Source organism: Malaclemys terrapin, chromosome 8, assembly GCF_027887155.1.
Source record: "Malaclemys terrapin pileata isolate rMalTer1 chromosome 8, rMalTer1.hap1, whole genome shotgun sequence".
Taxonomy (NCBI): Eukaryota; Metazoa; Chordata; order Testudines; family Emydidae; genus Malaclemys; species Malaclemys terrapin.
Window position 1 is genome coordinate 63,086,322 of NC_071512.1, and position 18,551 is coordinate 63,104,872.

Genomic DNA, 18,551 nt, shown 5'->3' on the forward strand with positions numbered 1-18,551 from the left:
TATCTAATACATTGTTGTTTTGTTTACCTGGAGTGTCTGCATGGAGGCCCTCAGCTCCCTGTGGCCGCGGTTCACCGTTCCCAGCCAATGGGAGCTCTGAGGGGCTCCATGCCTGTGAACACTCCAAGTAAATAAAACATCCAGGCCCGCTAGAGACTTACCCTAACAGGCCAGGAGCTAAAGTTTGCCAACCCCTGAAATATAGGGTCGGCTTATGAAAGGGTCGTACAGTTTTTGCTATTTTTACCTAACCATCTTGGGGGGGTTGGCTTATAAATGAATGAGCTAATGAACGAGTATATAAGGTACTTGATTAGCATTCTTCAGAAGAACTGTTAAATCAAATTGTAGTTCTTGTTCTGAAATAGAACTGATTCTGGTGGCGATGGCTTAGAGGCAGCATCAGAGGCATTTTAATGCATTTCTAGCATTTGATGGTTGCCATGAGTTGCTCTATAAAGAGTTGTGATGTCCAATATGCCATATTTTTCTTCCTTATAAGATGTATAGAGTAAAATATATTTTAATGTATTGCCCCTTCATATTGTTTAATCATTTCAGAGCCTATATCAGAAGAATATGTATGCCTTAAAATATTTTATACTATTTTGAGGAGTATAAAAGATATTTATAAAAATCAGTATCTTTTTTTAAATCCGTCTATTCTTTGCTTTACCAAGTCTTTTCCAGGATGCCTTATGCATAGCCATTTCTAGTTCGAGTGCTCTATGGTGTTACATGCATTAGATAAGAAAAATAAAATTCTAATTTGTCTTGTGCCTCATGAATCACACTTTTATCAACATAATTGTAATGCTGATTAATTTTACTTCCCAATTCTCAGTCATTTCCAGCTTTTTACTATCCCAGTACAATTAAGTACTGTTAAAGATGACCTGCAAAGTACATTTTAAAAATTGGGATTTTGCCCTTTTTCTGCAGTCTTAAAATGGGTCTCCTGAGATGTGTGTGTATATATATAGATAGATAGATAGATCTAGATATTTATATCTTTAATTAGGAAGCGAGAATTTATTTATTTATATATATATAAATTAATTCTCGCTTCCTAATTAATGTTGAATCTGAAACAAACTTCCTTTTCCAAATTGTTAATTAGTCTGAAGATCACTGGTAAGATAAATAGGTGTTAACAAAAGCTAGAATTTATGATCAGTCTGACTAAAATCCTTTTCCCATCTTAGTTTTTCAGCTTTCATTATCTTGACTCTTTTGGCTAGTTTTCTGGTCATTTACAGTTAGTGTCTTCCAATCTAAGCAGGATCTGATTTTTCAAACGTGTAAATTAAGCAAGAGAAAAAATTGAAAAACTAATGTAACATTCTTCTGTCAGCATGAAACAATAAGAGTGCAGCCCATTTTTAAATGTTACTTTATTTCTGATAACTATTTATCTTCCTAATTACGTACAAGATAATATGTTCCAAAATTTAGCACCAGAACTTCTGATTTATCTTGGCATTAAAAGTGGAACACATTCTGATTTTCTTTTTTTAACTATTTGTAATTACACAAAAAATAAATGTTTCTCTAGCTGTGGTACTAAGAATCCAGCATGAACCATAATTGCTGTTAAAGGTATATGAATTACTGATTTTTCAGATTGTTGGCAGTTCGGGGGTGGGGAGGAGGGAGGAATAGTTTGGGGTCAACCTGAAAATTTCACAACTTTTAAGAAATCTGAAAGGCTTTCAGTTTTGATTTCGGAAAGTTTTCACCATTTTTAATAAAAACAAAGAGAACTTGGAAACAAGGTTAGATTAACAAGGCTAGATTTCCAGCCTGAACGTCTACACTGCAGATGAACAGTCTCTTAGCCAGTGCCCGGAGAGTCCAAGTCAGCTGGCATGGGCCAGTTGCGGGTGTCTAATTGCAGTGTTAGACGTACCCTTAGGCATCATTCACAAAATCGAGAAGGGATGTGGGGGCAGTAAATATTAATTGGAGTGAGGACTGGAACCCGGGTGACCTCTATCCCAGGTGAATGCCCTAACCACATTTAGAGAGTCATCCTTTCTCTTTCTTGCCCAATGAATATTTAAAATTTTATACAAAGTAGGACAACTCCAACAGGAGAGATGTTCTTAGAGCACACACCTGCAGGGTCGAGGCAATTTAAATCACTGATTTTAATCATGATTTAAATGGTCAAGATGGAAATCTTGATTTAAATTTATTTTAATCTTGTTTTGCATTTATACTTTTTATTTCTTTTCCTAAAGAAATATTGATTTTTCATTAGTTGATAACCATTGCAATATGTTCATTTGCAACTAAATATAGCCTGTATACTAAATTTGATGCTGCTTTTTGCTAACTGGGAGAATGCACTATGTCTATATACTCTTTTATGCAGTTATATAGCTTAACTTACATTTATTCAGATACTTAATTTTTTATTATTTAGAAGATGGTGAACAATGAATGCATTTCTTATTTACTAGACCAGATTAATATTTTATAATAATTTTACTTCTAATTTTGTTTCAAGATCTAAAGAAATCCAAATTCCATTAAAATGCACAAAAACAGCATTTTAGACTTTTATTAAATAAAACTACTTTACATGCTAAGACTTTTTTTATCAAAACATGTTTGCATTTAAAAGTAACTGATTTATTAAATCAGGAAAATATTATTTGTAATTATACTGATTGAACTGATTGTTTCTGGTCACTATGTCCTTCAAGATTTTAGAACTAGCAGATCTCACCCTCTCACACCTACTTTTTATTCGTAGATTGGAAGAAGGTAAGAGTTCCTGGTTTTTTCAAGTCCCAACTGGTTTCTTAACTTTGAATGTACTAGTCACCAAATTGAACTAGTAGTTGAATAAATTGAAAAGAAGATACTCTCTCTGCAGCTGTAGAAGAGGCTGTTGCTTTCAAAAGCTAGTTTAACATTTCAACAAACTCTGATTTCAGGTGCTTATCTGGTGACTTTCACCCATTCAGAGACTTCCCCTTCTTTCAAACTTGACAGCAAACATGTTTTAATATTTATTTTGTTTTTAATTTAAATTATTTTAATATGTGTAGGCCTTAACATAGATTTAATGTTAAATAGGGTTAAATTAAAAAAACTATTTAAATAAAAAAAATCCAGTGTTCTGTTTATTATAATATCAGTTTTTATCCATCCTGTTCACCTGGGGTGCAGTGGGTTCAAGTTCCTGCTTTAGAGTAGGGATTCAAATCTTAGTCTCTCACATCCCCCAGGACAGGTGAGTGCTGCCTGGACACTGCGGTCTAAGGGGGCACCACCACCATCTTTTCCTTCTTCAGGGCTTTGTGAATGGGACCTAAGTTTCCTTGTGAATCTAGTTCAAAAATTTGAAAGTTTCATTTTGAAAATGTTGAAATGGTTCATTTTGACATGAAAAAAAATTCTTTGAAACAATTTGCCAAAATTGACACAAATTCACAAAATATTTTGATCCTCCCAAACATGCATTTTTTTGAGAAAGAAATTTAAACTGATTACTAGTATAAAATATTTTCATTTTGGAGATGCATTGTTTTCTGGTAGTTAGAGCTCTGCACTGGGACTTGGAGATCTGGGTTCTATCCTCAGCTTTGCATTGGCCTCTGGATAACTGTGGACTCCTGACTTCACCTCTGTGCCTCAGTTTCCCCATCTGCAGATGGGACAGTAATACCTCCTTTGTAAAGCATGTTGGGGTCTACTGATTAAAAACACACACACACATATATATATATATATATATATATATAAATTTATTTATTTATTTATTTATTATTGGGATCTAAGACCACAGTTCTTCAAACTGCTCCATGCATTTTATTTACAGCAAGTTAAAGAGACTTCTTCAAATGTATGGAGCATTTTTAGGACTGGGGCTAGGAAGATTTATTTTGTCCTTAAGAGATTATCTAAAACATGAGAATAATATCGTCTTAGTTTTTCATGCATAATTGAGCATGATTTGTGTGGGGGGGGAGACCCCAAAACCTCAGACTAGGCATTCAAAAATCCAGAATTGTTGTACTGGGTTAAATAATTCATCTCTGTCTTATCAGTACTAACTAGATGAAAAATAAAAAACATCTTTAACTTTAGCATTATGATAAAAACCCAAATTTTTGGGTTCGTGCTAAGACATAATTTGGATGTATAGAATCAAGTTCCTATAGCCAAAAGCTATAAAATGTGCACCAACGAGCTTCCTGACATTACTTAAATTGTTGTTGTGGGTAAACTGCTGGTGTCCCCCTGTTATTGCCATGGCTTTCTGACTTCCCATCCAGCGCATCACATGTAGGTAAGTTGGCAGACCCCAGAGGTGTGGCAACAACTCACACTTTGATTTTCAAAAATCAACTCTGCTCCCTTTAGTCATACTGTTTTGTAACCATCTGTACATCAGGAAGTAAGAACTCATGAATGGTCTCATAGGGTGATCCATGAGTGGTCACAATTGTTTAAATAGCCCTTTATGTTTAAGATGCAATTTAATTGTAGTATAAAGAGTGCTGTTTTCAAAAACATAAAAATTCTGACATGAGTACAAAGACAGTGACTGCTGTTGCATTCAGGAGTCGAGGATTGCAATGACTACTGGGTTTCTTTAGTTGGACTATCATTGGCCATGGAAGGCCACATCCTGCCAGCAAGCACTGATTTAGAATTTCTTTCCCTCCACTAATTTTATCTGATTTGAATTTGATCTTTATGGTGTTGGTATTTATTCAAATGAAATGGTCGGTATTTAGGTTAGAACCCTTTGTGCGATAGTATGTATTGATAGGTGAGCATAATGGCTTCATGATTTGAATTCACAATATATATTTACAAGGTAGTGTTATATCAAAGGTCTATGTTACTGTTGTCTAAGATTTGTATAATCCATGGTCTGTTGATGTGTATAATAGCCCAAAAGTAGAGGATTCAATAATTACTGTAATAGATTGTCAAAGGAATTTTGGGTAAATGCTTTAGTCTTCAAGAATTTTGGAGGTGTAAATTCACATCTTCCATAGAATGTTGTGAGTCTCCTAATGTTTGGTACAGCGTGGGAGACAACCCTTTTCCCCCAGACCTTAACCCTCATGTAAGGGGGGGATGGTGGAATCCCAAAGACTGTCTGGGACCAGTACTGGGTGGGGGCAGATGGGAGTTCTTAAACAGGTGGAAATGATTAAGGATGTAGAGATGACCTGCATTGAATAAGTTATTGCTGAATATTTCCCATATGAGTTACGTTAATAAAGTTGTGGCCTAATTAAACCACATCGCTTGCATCTTATGTCTTCTTGCATGTCTGGGACAAAGATCTGATAAACTTTTTTTTAATGACACAAACTGTCTAAATACTTAAATCTATAAATATGTAGCGCAAAAGCTCCATATATTAATACTTTATTATTTTTTGCTACTAAAAATACTTAAATCACCTATATTCTGAGAAAATTGTAAAATTAGAGATCAAGCTTTCTTAGCATGCCCTTTTGCTATACAGAGGCATTTCAGAGACAAAGCATAGCGAGTTAAAGAATAGTTTTAACCCTGTTAAACTTCTCCTTTGATCTTGTCAGATGACTTGCATTATCAGAAGAGGTTATGGTTTGTTTACTTCTCTTGTTGACTATAGCAAACAAATAACATGGGTCTGCTAAGTGCCTCTTTGTTCCCTAGGTTTGTACCATCCGATGAAAAGAAAAAACAAGGCTGTCAACGAGAAAATGAAACTTTAATACAGAGAAGGAAGGACCAGATGCAGCCTGGGGGCACAACAGTCAGCGTTACTGTACCTTATCGAGTGGTAGACCAGCCTCTGAAACTTATGCCGCAAGATTGGTAAAGCAGAGCTGCTATTTTGAATTATTTTTTTACACTTTTAGTTCTCTTTTTCAGAACAAGAACACAGATCTTGAAATGAGCTAGTAGAATAACTCCAAGCTAATCGGTGCATAAAACATTAACAAATGTGTGTAGAAATGGCTGGATAACAATTATATAGCAACTTCCATGTTTTTTGTTCGAAACCCTCCAGGAGTATGAAAGTAGTACTTGAATTGTTCAGGATCCGAGCTACTATATTACTTCATTCGCTCAAGCATGTTACATTTCTGAAAGAAAAATCCTTGTCTGTGGCCAATGAATTTTATTTGGAAGGAAAATGTTGGGGCCTTATATTTCTGACTGTAAATTAAAAAAAAAAGCTGGAAATAAATTGCATCAGCTTTAAGCTAATGTGCATAATGGTCAGAGACACTGACCATACACTTCAAGATGGAGCTCTGTGAAGGGAGAGATCCAGTCACGGGGCATCTTTTTGCAAATGTGTCAGAGGTTTGTTTGTTTAACCTGCAGGCCCATTTGTGAGAGCCTGTAAAAAGCTGAAACAGTATCTGTCAGTACTTTTACACTTCAGGAGGGTTTGTAAAAAGACAGCCCTTTAGTATTGATTAATCAAATAACCAATATTCTTTCTTTATCCTCCCAGTTTAAGAATACTTAAGGCATGTACAAGACCTAGTGGTCTGTAACATTTAAAGCAGGATGTTAAAAGGAAATAAGATCTAATTCTCCAGATAATTAGGCATTCTCTGTGTTGGGAGCAGCAGGCAAACAGAAAATAATAATAGCTGCCGAAGTACCAAAAGGCAGCTTGCATCTTCAATAGACCGTAAACATTTTTGACAAAGGTAAAGCCGTCTTTGTGATTGATTTCCCAGAGTGGAATCAGTGATAGGGAATTAATGTTAAAGTTTTATTGTTTCAACTTCGTAACAGCTAATGTGAGAAATGTTTTTAAGTGTATAGCCATGTGTTTTTATCATTTCAGAGACCTGATTATTTTTCTTCATTGGGGTTTTGAAATCCTTACAATAATGTAAATTTAGGAATTAGATTATGGGATTATTTATTTGTAATGTGGTAGTGCTTAGAGACCCCAACCCTATTGCTGTACAAATGTATAGCAGAGAGATGATGCCTGTCTCAAAGAACTTGCTATTTGTGAATTTTATCTTCTGCATTAACAGTGAATAGATTTGTCTTCGACTACAGGTGGTAGTTATGTATATTCATAAAAAGTACACTATGAAAATGTGGGTTAAATTGTTGCAGCTGTCTGTCCTGTTGCAATAAACTTTTTGAATTAAAAGTTTAAAGCATGTGCCGAATAAGCATTTTTAAATTGCTACATCCCATTTAGTTTACAATACAATTCATAGGGGATTATCTTTTAAATTCCAAAGCATTTTAAAAAAATCCTAAAGAGTAATCTCAAGAAATGAACAGGATTTGCTTTCTGATAAATACAAAGTTTGAAATTGAGCTACATACAACAAAAAGCAGACATAAGTCCAGAAATATTACATACAAAAATAGTGTGTGAATGGTGAAGAGACTTACATGTGGCAAAAACAGCTGTATTGGAAGCACAGCAGTCATTAATGTGCTATAATGGTGACATTATAAAGAGAAACTGCTAATGTACAATGCTGCCCTCACAGTCGTTTTGACAACAACCTGTGTCATATGAATAATAGAGATTTTTTTTTTTTCCTTTTAGGGATTTACTGTGACTAAAAACTCAAGTCCTTTAACGTGTGTCTCTCCTTCTCCTTTATTTATAGGGATCGTGTAGTCGCTGTGTTTGTGCAGGGTCCTGCTTGGCAGTTTAAAGGCTGGCCATGGCTATTGTCCGATGGATCGCCTGTTGATATTTTTGCAAAAAGTAAGCTTCTACTTACAGATAAATGCTCTTCCATGTTTTTATCATCAGTGCATACCCACCAGTAGTCCATGTTTAGCTGGGAGCTAGTGTCTTGGCACCTTTGGAAAGTATGATTCTTGCTCTCTGCAGCTCCCTTTCCTCTAGGAAATGAACTAGCACCCTGACTTCTTCCACACACCTTCAGGAAAACAAGTTTTTCAACTAGGTAGATTTCTTGAAGATGAGGGAGCTGTTGCTACAGAGCAGTTGACTTCTAATCCACTTCTGGGAGACCCCTTAATGACTCAAACAGCTCTGATTTCCCTTTATCCCCAGAAACACTGATAACATATGTTAACTAAGTCTGAGCTCCGAATCTTCCTTGAGAAGAAGGTCTGCTGTTACAAAACTGCTACTCCTCTAGCCTTCACCCAGGCAGGGACCATCAGACAACTTCTCTCTTCATTTACTCCAAGACAGCCCAAAAACTATATCCGTCCACCCCAACCCAGCAACTCTCAAATCTTGCTGCTTCATGAAGTTCACAGTACTCACCAGTTGTTTCTGAAATAGCAAGTGCACAAGTTTGCATTTTCTCTGTTCTCACAAACACCCTGTAAAATGTAGAGTATTACAGGGTTGCAATCAGCTCCTTTCGGTCTTCAAATTCCAATACTTGTCATGATCAGTTTGCTACGTCAGTTTGTATTTTGCTATGTGTATTTTATAAACCTGGCATTTGTATAAAATAAGATGTCTTCCTAAAACTTTAAGCTCTGACATAGGTAAAGCTACTTCTCAGGTACAAGCTAGATGAAAGGCAGTTAGTGTGCTGATATTTGATGATGACATGCAGGCCGTAGATTTACACTCCTCTGCAGCCAGGAATTTGCCTAATGTGCCTTGAGGCCAGTGCTGTTTGCTTACATGGGCAAGCACAAACTGATGCTTACTCTTCTGATTGCAACATGTGGAGCGACATCTAAGGAAACTCCAGGCCTTTACTCTGATCTGTACTCCCATTTCATCTGCTGCTGTTGCAAGTGGATTGAGTGATTCTGCAGTGGAAAACCTCGATTTAAATCTATTTTAATCAGCTTTTTCAAGTTGCATTCTCATTGGCTGATATAATTGTTAAAACATCTTGATTTACAACTAAAACCAGCCTTTACACTAGATTTGGTACATCATCTTGGTACTGAGGAGGGAACACTATAACTATATACTTTAATTTAAGCAATTGGATAGCCTAATATTTTCATACGCTTATTAACTGTATGTTCTTAGTATGTTAGAAAGTGGTGAATGATACATTGATTATTTATGGGATAATTAACTTTTTGCTCATGATTTGTGTCAAGTTACATTAGAAGGGTAGCTGGAATTTAATTAAACACACAAAACAGCATACCATATGTACTTGTTCATAAGCTGAATGTTTTTGGTAAAAAAGTGACGCATCAAAGAGCGGGGGGTCGGCTTATAAACAGGTATACACCAAAATGTGTTGATTTTAAACTCTATGGAATCATTGAATTGAATATCTAATACATTGTTGTTTTGTTTACCTGGAGCGTTCACAAGCACGGAGCCCCTCAGCTCCCTGTGGCCGCAGTTTGCCGTTCCCAGCTAATGGGAGCTGCGGGAAATGGCGCCACTTCCTGCGGCTCAACGGCAAACTCGGCCACAAGGAGCTGAGGGGCTCCGTGCTTGTGGAAGCTCCAGGTAAACAAAATGTCCAGGCCCACTAGAGGCTTACCCTAACAGGCCAGGAGCTGACGTTTGCCAACCCCTGAAATATAGGGTCAGCTTATGAAAGGGTGATTAGGTAAAAATAGCAAAAACCTTACCATCTTGGGGCGTCGGCTTATAAACGAACGGGCTAATGAACGAGTATATATGGTACTTATTTTTTATTTAAGTGTTTTAAGAGATTATATGTTTAGGCCTTAAGATACTTTGTATTTAATTCATATTTTAAACAGGTTTATTTTTAAAAAGAAAAGTTTACTATAATTTAAACAACAATCAAAAAATCATTGATTTATATCCACCCTGTGGTGTTGCTACAGCCTTCAGGCTGAGAATCCTCTTCCACACACTCACTCTTGCCCTGTGTTTTCTGAGCTATAGTTAAAAATCCCTAGGTCCTGCTACCACTGCCCTAGTTGAGGCAAGAAGAGAGTAATGAGTTGGTGGAAGAGAAATGAGGGAAGGATGCTAGCTGAGAAAAAGAAGCAAGACTGAGGGAGAGGAATGAGAGCTGAGAACATGGAGAAAGGAAGACGTGAAAGCGAGAAAAGGGACAAGTTAACAGTAGGCACTGAAAATGAAAGAGGAAAAGGGATAACACAGTAAGCTATGCTAGAAAAATGTCCCTGCCCCAAAGAGTTTAGTCTGAAGGCACAAACTAAGAAGGGGTTGTGAGAGTTACAACATATAGAATGTTGTCTGCCTAAGAGACATACATGCGTTCAAGTTGAAAGGGGAATGTGATTACTTTTCTCCCTGGCTCATAAAAATACTTCTGAAAAGCACACTTTTTAACCTTAGAAATGCACCAGATTGGCTCACATGGTAGATATTTCAAAAATATTTTCCTGAAAAAGAGTATCTCTAGATCTTCCTACAAGAGCTTTATTCCTTCTTCCAAACAAATTATTTAGTATTTTCTAGGCTATTCAAAAGAGCGAGTGCTGGCTGGTACTACCTGGCTCCATTTATCATTGTGCCCCTATACAATCTCTTTAATAGCCTAACTAAATATGATCAGCAGCTTCTGCAACAGTCCATTTTCGAACCTGTAATCTGCCAGCATTTATAGAAGCTAAAAGCTGTCAGAGGCAACCTGACCCATTTCCAGAATGACGATTAACAGAGATTTAAAGCTGGTTACTGTAGATTTAAATTTTGGAAAATAAGAAGTTGATGGCCATAAAATCTAAGCAAATAGATCTAAATGCATCTAGTAAATCATGGATTAGACTCTACCCAGATCACATCAAACTAGTTTTACTGTCTCAGTCACTTTATGCTGGTTAAAATCCTGTAAAGTTTCTTGAATGGAGCTTAAAATATTACTCTCCTTATTCCTTGTTTTCTTTTCAATCTACAGCTTTTGGCCCTTCTTGTGAAACTGTTTTGACTGTATTTTTGGACTGACACTCATATAAAAATAACAATTTTCTTACCGGCATACTCTTTACATCCATAAATGGACATATCAAATGAAAAGTTGAATATTTTGCCATTTGAATCTACATAAATATTTTATTTGAATGCCATTTTAAAGGTCTTCCTGCTTTAACATGTTAATGTGCTTCTGTTGAACCTGAAGGTCAGTTTTAGTGGGTTGACTTTTGTTCAGAAATCTTTAACCTTAACTCAGAGGTTCTGTTTAACAGTCAGAGATTTTCTTTGTAAATGCATTGTCTTGGTATGCAGTTATCTATTCTTTATCTGCTTATTGTGAAAGGCTTGGCATCATTAGATATGAAAAAAACTAGCTTTACTCATTCTTAGTCTTCATTCAAAAGGTTTGAAGTTGACTTGACAATCTAGTACATAAGGTGATTTATTTATTGAGGCAACTTCTTAATTGTCTAATATAAAGAAATGAGAACTTTTGTACAAAAAGGGCAACTTGAGGCCCTTATTTTGTGCATATGTTAGTGTTGTAAGTTTACATTTTTCATGCATGTAGGTACATTTTGCTACAGAATGATCCATGAATATAGGAGGGCAATGACAATGACTAGATGGGTTTGGTTAAAGATTTGGGTGGGAAGGAAAGATGAAGGGCTGGTGTACTGGACAAGAAAACTGCAAGTGAAGATCTGGCTAGAGTTCTATAAAAGAATGACCTAGAAAAGTCTGGTCAGATGTTCCTTTTTCTTCTCCTATACTACACAAATGAAAATGAAATCAAAAGGCTGCAACCTTAATAAAATAGAATGAAATAAGCTTCAATGCGCACATAATTAGTCTGTGGAACTACCTACTGCAGAATATTAAAGCAAGTATTGTAGCTTAGGCATTTGAGATTGAAGATTTGAACCGAGTAGCATGTACAGTTAAACCTTCTAATTTTATCCTGGACCTAAGTATCAGAGGGATAACCATGTTAGCCTGTATCCACAAAAACAACGAGGAGTTCGGTGCACCTTAAAGAGTAATAGATTTATTTGGGCATAAGCTTTCATGGGTAAAAAACTCACTTCTTCAGATGCATGCAGAAAAGGCAACAGGGTTGGTTACAGGGATTGGTTCCTAGCTTAGTGTTTCAGTGGTGTGGTGTGTAGTTGCTGGTGAGTATTTGCTTCAGGTTGGGGGACTGTCTGTAAGCGAGGATTGGCCTGCCTCCCAAGGCCTGTGATAACAAATCATTGATGATGCACTGGAGAGGTTTTAACTGGGGGCTGTACGTGATGGCCAGTGGTGTTCTGTTATTTTCCTTGTTGGGCCTGTCCTGTAGTAGGTGACTTCTGACTACCTGTCTCGCTCTGTCAATCTTTCCTCACTTCCCCAGGTGGGTATTGTAGTTTTAAGAATATTTGATAGAGATCTTCTAGGTGTTTGTCTCTGTCTGAGGGATTAGAGCAAATGTGGTTGTATCTTAGGGCTTGGCTGTAAACAATGGATCGTGTGATGTGTCCTGGATGGAAGCTGGAGGCATGTAGGTAAGTATAGCAGTCAGTAGGTTTCCGATATAGGGTGGTGTTTGTGACCATCACTTATTTGCACTGTAGTCTTCAGGAAGTGGATCTTTTGTGTGGACTGATCCAGGCCAAGGTTGATGGTGGGGTGGAAATTGTTGAAATCCAGGTGGAATTCTTCAAGGGCCTCCTTCCCATGGGTCCATATGATGATGATGTCATCAATGTAGTGTAAGTAGAGGGGACGAGCTGAGGAAACATTGTTGTAAGTCAGCCATAAAAATGCTGGCATACTGTGGGGCCATGCGGGTATCCATAGCAGTGCCGCTGACATGAAAGTATAAGTTGTCCCCAAATCTGAAATGGTTGTGGGTGAGGATAAAGTCACAAAATTCAGCCACCAGGTGTGCCGTGGCCTCATCAAGGATACTGTTTCTGACAGCTTGTAGTCCAGCCTCGTGTGGAATTAGTGTAAAGAGCTTCTACATCCATGGTGGCCAGGATGGTGTTTTCAGGAAGATCACCAATGCATTGGAAGTCGGTGGTGTCTCAAAGATGACTAGGAGTGCTGGTAGCTAGGGTCTAAGGAGAGAGTCCAAATAGCCAAATAATCCTGTTGTAAGAGTACCAATGCCTGAGATGATGGGGCATCCAGGATTTCCAGGTCTATGGCTCTTGGGGAGCAGATAGAATATCCCTGGTCGGGGCCCTAGGGGTGTTGATTTGTTCCCATGCTGTAGCAAGGAGTTTCTTGAGTAGATAGTGTAGTTTCTTTTGGTACTCCTCAGTGGGATCGGAGGATAGTGACCTTTAGAATGTGGCAACTACACACCACACCAACACTAACAGAGAAACCAATCCCTGTAACACACCCAGTTGCCTTCTCTGTCCCCATATCTACTCTAGCGACACCATCATAGGACCTGACTACATCAGCCACACCATCAGGGGCTCATTCACCTGCATATCTACCAGTGTGATATATGCCATCATGTGCCAGCAATGCCCCTCTGCCATGTACATTGGCCAAACCAGATAGTCTCTACGTAAAAGGATAAATGGACCCAAATCAGACATCAGGAATGGTAACATACAAAAAGCAGTAGGGGAACACTTCAATCTCCCTCAATAACAGATTTAAAAGTAACTATTCTTGAACAAAAAAACTTCAGAAACAGACTTCCAAGAGAAACTGAAGAGCTACAATTCATTTGCAAACTTAACACCATCAATTTGGGCTTGAATAGGGGCTGGAGGGTGGCTGGCTCACTACAAAAGCAATTTTCCCTCTCTTGGTATTAACACCTCCTCCTCAAGTATTGGGAGTGGACCACATCCATCCGGACTGAATTGGCCTGGTCAACACTGGTTCTCCACTTGTAAGGTAACTCCCTTCTCGTCATGTGCTAATAGATATTTATGCTTGTATCTGTAATTTTCACCCCATGCATCTGACGACAAAGTGTTGTTTTTAACCTACAAAAGCTTATACCCAAATAAATCCCTTAGTCTTTAAGGAGTCAGCGTACTCCTCATTATCCTGGACCTAGGTTATCTGTTCTCATGTCTGAGAAATCTCCCCTCTCTGTCCCTGTATTACACAATTACAGGTATGGTGGAAGGCAGGGTCTGATACTTTTTTATAGCGTTCAACATTCTGTACTGTTGGCAACAGGATAATAGACTAAATGGACCACTGATCCAGTATAGCATAAGACATTCATATTGTCTCAGCTCCTTCTGAATCACAACCTTTTTTATTTTAGTTGTAATTTCAAATAAGAAATTAAATGCTATAAAATCCTCTTGAAAAAACAACATATGTGAACTGAAAGCACACTGATTCTAAACTTAGTTTTGATTTTTTTCTATTTGTAGACTACAGTTATACTGTATCTAAGTGACAGTGTTACTTAGTTGCTGCCATATCAAAGTAAGCAAAGAGTTTATGAAAACCATGTGTCTGTCTATTCACTCACCTAACCCCCAGTTAAATTCATTCCCTACTGGGTTGGAATGCAGCATTTGTTGAACACCAAAGCAAAGTTCCAGACCATTTAGGACAGGAAATGCATCAGAATACCTTATCAAGTTGAAGTTGCAGGGGTAATTTTAAATATTAAAGACTGGATGTAATATCTAAATTGGAATTTGGCCAAGAGAGAGACAGGTAACTTCCCTACTATTGCAAAATAATACCATGGAATGGAGATATATCTATACCTGTATATATATCCATTCCATGGTGGTATTTTGCAATTGTGTATGTGTGTACACACACACAGTGTGTATGTGTGTGTGTATATGTATATACACACACACACACACACTATTAATGCACAGCTATTTTTCCAAGAATCTCAATGTGTGTGTGTGTGTGTGTGTGTGTATATATATATATAGATAGATATAGATATATAAAAAAAATATTTAATACTGTGTCTCTTAATGTCATGTTGGTGCATTAGCCAAATACCAACTCAGAGGTAAGTGTCAGCCACTGAATCATTAAAAACACTTCCTGCAGCACCTTAGGATTACCTTGAAGTTCTGTCATAATACTGATTGGGACTGACCTAAAATAATTTGAGATCCGCCGATATCACAGCATAAGATACCATTTATACAAATGAATATGTAAACAGTGAATATTATCTTGCTACAGAGCTCAATGTATGTTTAGCATTATGAAGGTAGACTTGTCCTTGGTTGGGAAGCAGCCTCATCAGTTTTAACTCCTTTCTTTTGCAGATGTAGAGTGTGTATCAGAGTTGAGACTCATGAATGCATTATTGAAAATCACTAGAGCAGCATGCTCAGTTCACGAGGAGCCAAGAGCCACCCACAGGAATACTGATATTGAGCAGGGTAGCACTATTCAGATCAGTGGCTACCCACAACCACAGCAGTGTGAGAACAGTACTCTCCTTTGACAGGATGGGGCAGCAGCTGTAGTCCAGAATAAAAGCTCTGTTGGTCACTATTGGTGCATCAGTGTTACAAAGTGTTGTAATGGGTCCTCGAGTCTCAGCTCTGATAAACACGTCATTATGTCTTCAGTAGACACCAGTAATAAGAAGTGAAGCAAGCCTGGAGAGAAGGCAACAGCCTGGAGTGGGAGGCGGAATCCTACTATATATTTGTGTGGTATTTGAAGTTAAAATCTCAACCTCAAATGTACACACTAAGACAGAGCAGTTGTAATAAGGGGAGTAAAAGGAGGAGGATTCTGCTTCTGGGAGGGAAATAATGTTTTCTGAGCCCAACATTGTGAACACAGAACATACCAGCTCCAGTAGTAGGATTCTTGTTATAATTGTGATCTGCATTCTGTGCAGATACTGATACTGTGATTGTAAGTAATTCTAGCAGGCTATTGAATAAAGCAATGCTATGTTTTCCTTTCCTTAAATTATTTTATTGACCTCCTATAGTGTTCAGAAAATTAATGCTTTTGCACTGAGTCAAAATAATAACTCTTTCATGTAGGCTGATAGATTTGCTGTGTAGAGGATTGTTTATGCACAAAAAGTTAAATTTATGCAAACTAAATGATCTTCTAGTACTTCACTTTCAAGCAACTCAGGTTAAATTTACTGATTTTCATCTCAGAAATGGCTAAACAGAATGTCAGCCCCCCCCACCCTTCCAACCTCCCCCCCTCAAAAATTGTGTTTGACTTGCGTTCAGCTCAGTGAGCTATTTTTCCAAGAATCTCTGTGCATTAAAAATAGGGACTGCCACTTCACCCATAATCATAGCATTGCTAGTATGATATATGCCAGGGGTGGCCAACCTGTGGCTCCGGAGCCACATGCGGCTCTTCAGAAGTTAATATGTGGCTCCTTGTATAGGCACCAACTCCAGGGCTGGAGCTACAGGCGCCAGCTTTCCAATGTGCCAGGGGATGCTCACTGCTCAACCCCTGGCCTGCCCCCACTCCACTCCTTCCCGCCCCCTCCCCTGAGCCTGCCATGCCCTCGCTCCTTCCCCTCCCCCCCCAGAGCCTCCTGCATGCCATGAAACAGCTGATCAGGAAGTGCGGGGAGGGAGGGGGAGGCACTGATCAGCAGGACTGCCAGTGGGCGGGAGGAGCTGGAGAGCTGATGAGGGGCTGCTGATGTATTACTGTGGCTCTTTGGCAATGTACATTGGTAAATTCTGGCTCCTTCTCAGGCTCAGATTGGCCACCCCTGATGTATACTAAGAGAGTTGGGTCATGAGTCCCCTATGTAGACATGAGTGTGTGCCCTTAATTATATTTTCTAGTGTGCATTCTTAACTGAAGAATTTTTTGTTTTGTCCAATGAGAATGATTATAATCTAATTATTGCTCCTTTGTGTCCTGTAGTTAAAGCTTTCCATCTCAAGTATGATGAAGTACGTCTAGATCCAAATGTACAGAAATGGGATGTGACAGTATTAGAATTAAGCTATCACAAACGGCACTTGGACAGACCAGTATTCCTACGTTTCTGGGAAACTTTGGACAGGTAAATACGCTGAAAACTTTTACTATGAGTTTTTTGTGGGGAGGGAGAATAAGGTGTCAAGGAAAGATCCAAGCAATATCTTGGAGACAAAATACTGCTTGTTATTCATGATTATGACACTGCAAAGCCACCTTAAATTTCCAAAAAAGTACAGATAGACCTAGGGGGAATAACCAGTCTTCTTGGAATGAAAAGTGTCAGTTTAATTCAAAAGAATGTGATGGTAAAACTGCTGCTGAACCATCTACTAATACTAAGTCCATACCTACAATTTTTTCATAATGTAGAGAAGGAGCTTGAGGAACAAGTGTTATGAACAATTTCCCATGTAGCAGTTCAATAAACGTTAAGAAAACAGATGAGCCTATTGTATCAATGTGTAAATTTAGTTTGATTTTGATACTGTGATTGTTTAACAGCAAAATATGTAAACAAGGCTGGGATTTTCAAAACTGCCTAAGACACCTAAATCCCATTGAAGTTAGAATTCCTTCAGGCTTCTCTGAAAATCCCAGTGAAATCACTCATTTCCAAACTTGATTGTTTTTTTATCTCCCTATCAACATCTTCCACAAATAACTGCACAAATGTTTCTAAAGGCTTCCCAGAAATGACTGATCAAAATGAACTTTAGATTCCTTTTCTTATAGTCTTATAATTTCAGATGTAATTTAATGTCTTCAGTAAGGCATTTGACACAATCTCACGTGTCATTCTCATAAGCAAATTACAGAAATGTCATCCAGATGAAATTACTATAAGGTGGGCGCAAAACTATTTGAAAGACTGTACTCAGAGTAGTACTTCTTCGAGTGATTGCTCATGTGCATTCCACAATAGGAGTGCGTGCTCGCCACGTGCACCGGTGCCGGAAGTTTTTCCCCTAGCAGTACCCGTAGGGGAGCGTCCCTAGCGACTCCTGGAGTGGCGGCACCATGGCACGGTATAAGGGGCACTGCATGCTCCCCCTACCCTCAGTTCCTTCTTGCCGCCAGTGAAGGTGCTTCGGAACTGCTTGTGCTCCAGCTCTCTGCTGTAGCTTTCCCTATTTGGACTGTTATTTAGCTGGCAAAATGGTCAAGGTTCTCTTGGTGGGCCACCGATCATGGCATCTCACCAGTGGCTGCCCCACTCCAGCTTATACTGGATTACCTCCTTCATCTCAGAACCCAAGGCCTAGCATCCTCGTCCATCAAAGTGCATCTGGCAGCCATATCGGCCTTCCGCCCGCCAGTCCTGGGCCGCACAGTATTTTCTCACATCCTGACCGGTCGATTCCTTAAGGGCTTGGATCGCCTCTTTCCTTAGGTTAGGCCCCCGGTCCCACAGTGGGACCTGAACTTGGTTCTGGCCAGGCTGACAGGGCCTCCATTTGAGCCACTTGCCACATGCTCCTGGTTCTACCTTTCATGGAAAGTGGCAATCACGTCTGCTAGCCCTGACCTCCGAACCCCTGTACACGACCTTATCTTTATGAAATACCCAGCTCTTCCCACACCCTTCATTCCTCCCCAAGGTGGTCTCCTCCTATCATATGAGCCAGGACGTTTTCCTTCCAGTGCTCTGTTCCAAGCTCCATACATCTAGTGAGGAGCGCCGTCTCCGCATGCTAGATGTGAGATGGGCCCTGGCATTTTACCTGGAACAAACAAAACGGTTCAAGAAGTCTTCACAGCTGTTCATCGCCACGGCCGAATG

The 18,551-nt window shown here is 38.7% G+C and overlaps 1 protein-coding gene across 1 annotated transcript in view; it reads left to right on the forward strand.

Annotated features, from left to right (window-relative positions):
• CDC73 (cell division cycle 73) overlaps nucleotides 1-18,551 on the forward strand; it is a 179,638-nt gene that overhangs the window by 154,371 nt on the left and 6,716 nt on the right. Inside the window, exons 14-16 of the mRNA XM_054038323.1 lie at nucleotides 5,677-5,838; nucleotides 7,626-7,726; nucleotides 16,712-16,853. Coding sequence (XP_053894298.1) covers nucleotides 5,677-5,838; nucleotides 7,626-7,726; nucleotides 16,712-16,853 — 405 coding nt within the window. The remainder of the gene's footprint in view (nucleotides 1-5,676; nucleotides 5,839-7,625; nucleotides 7,727-16,711; nucleotides 16,854-18,551) is intronic.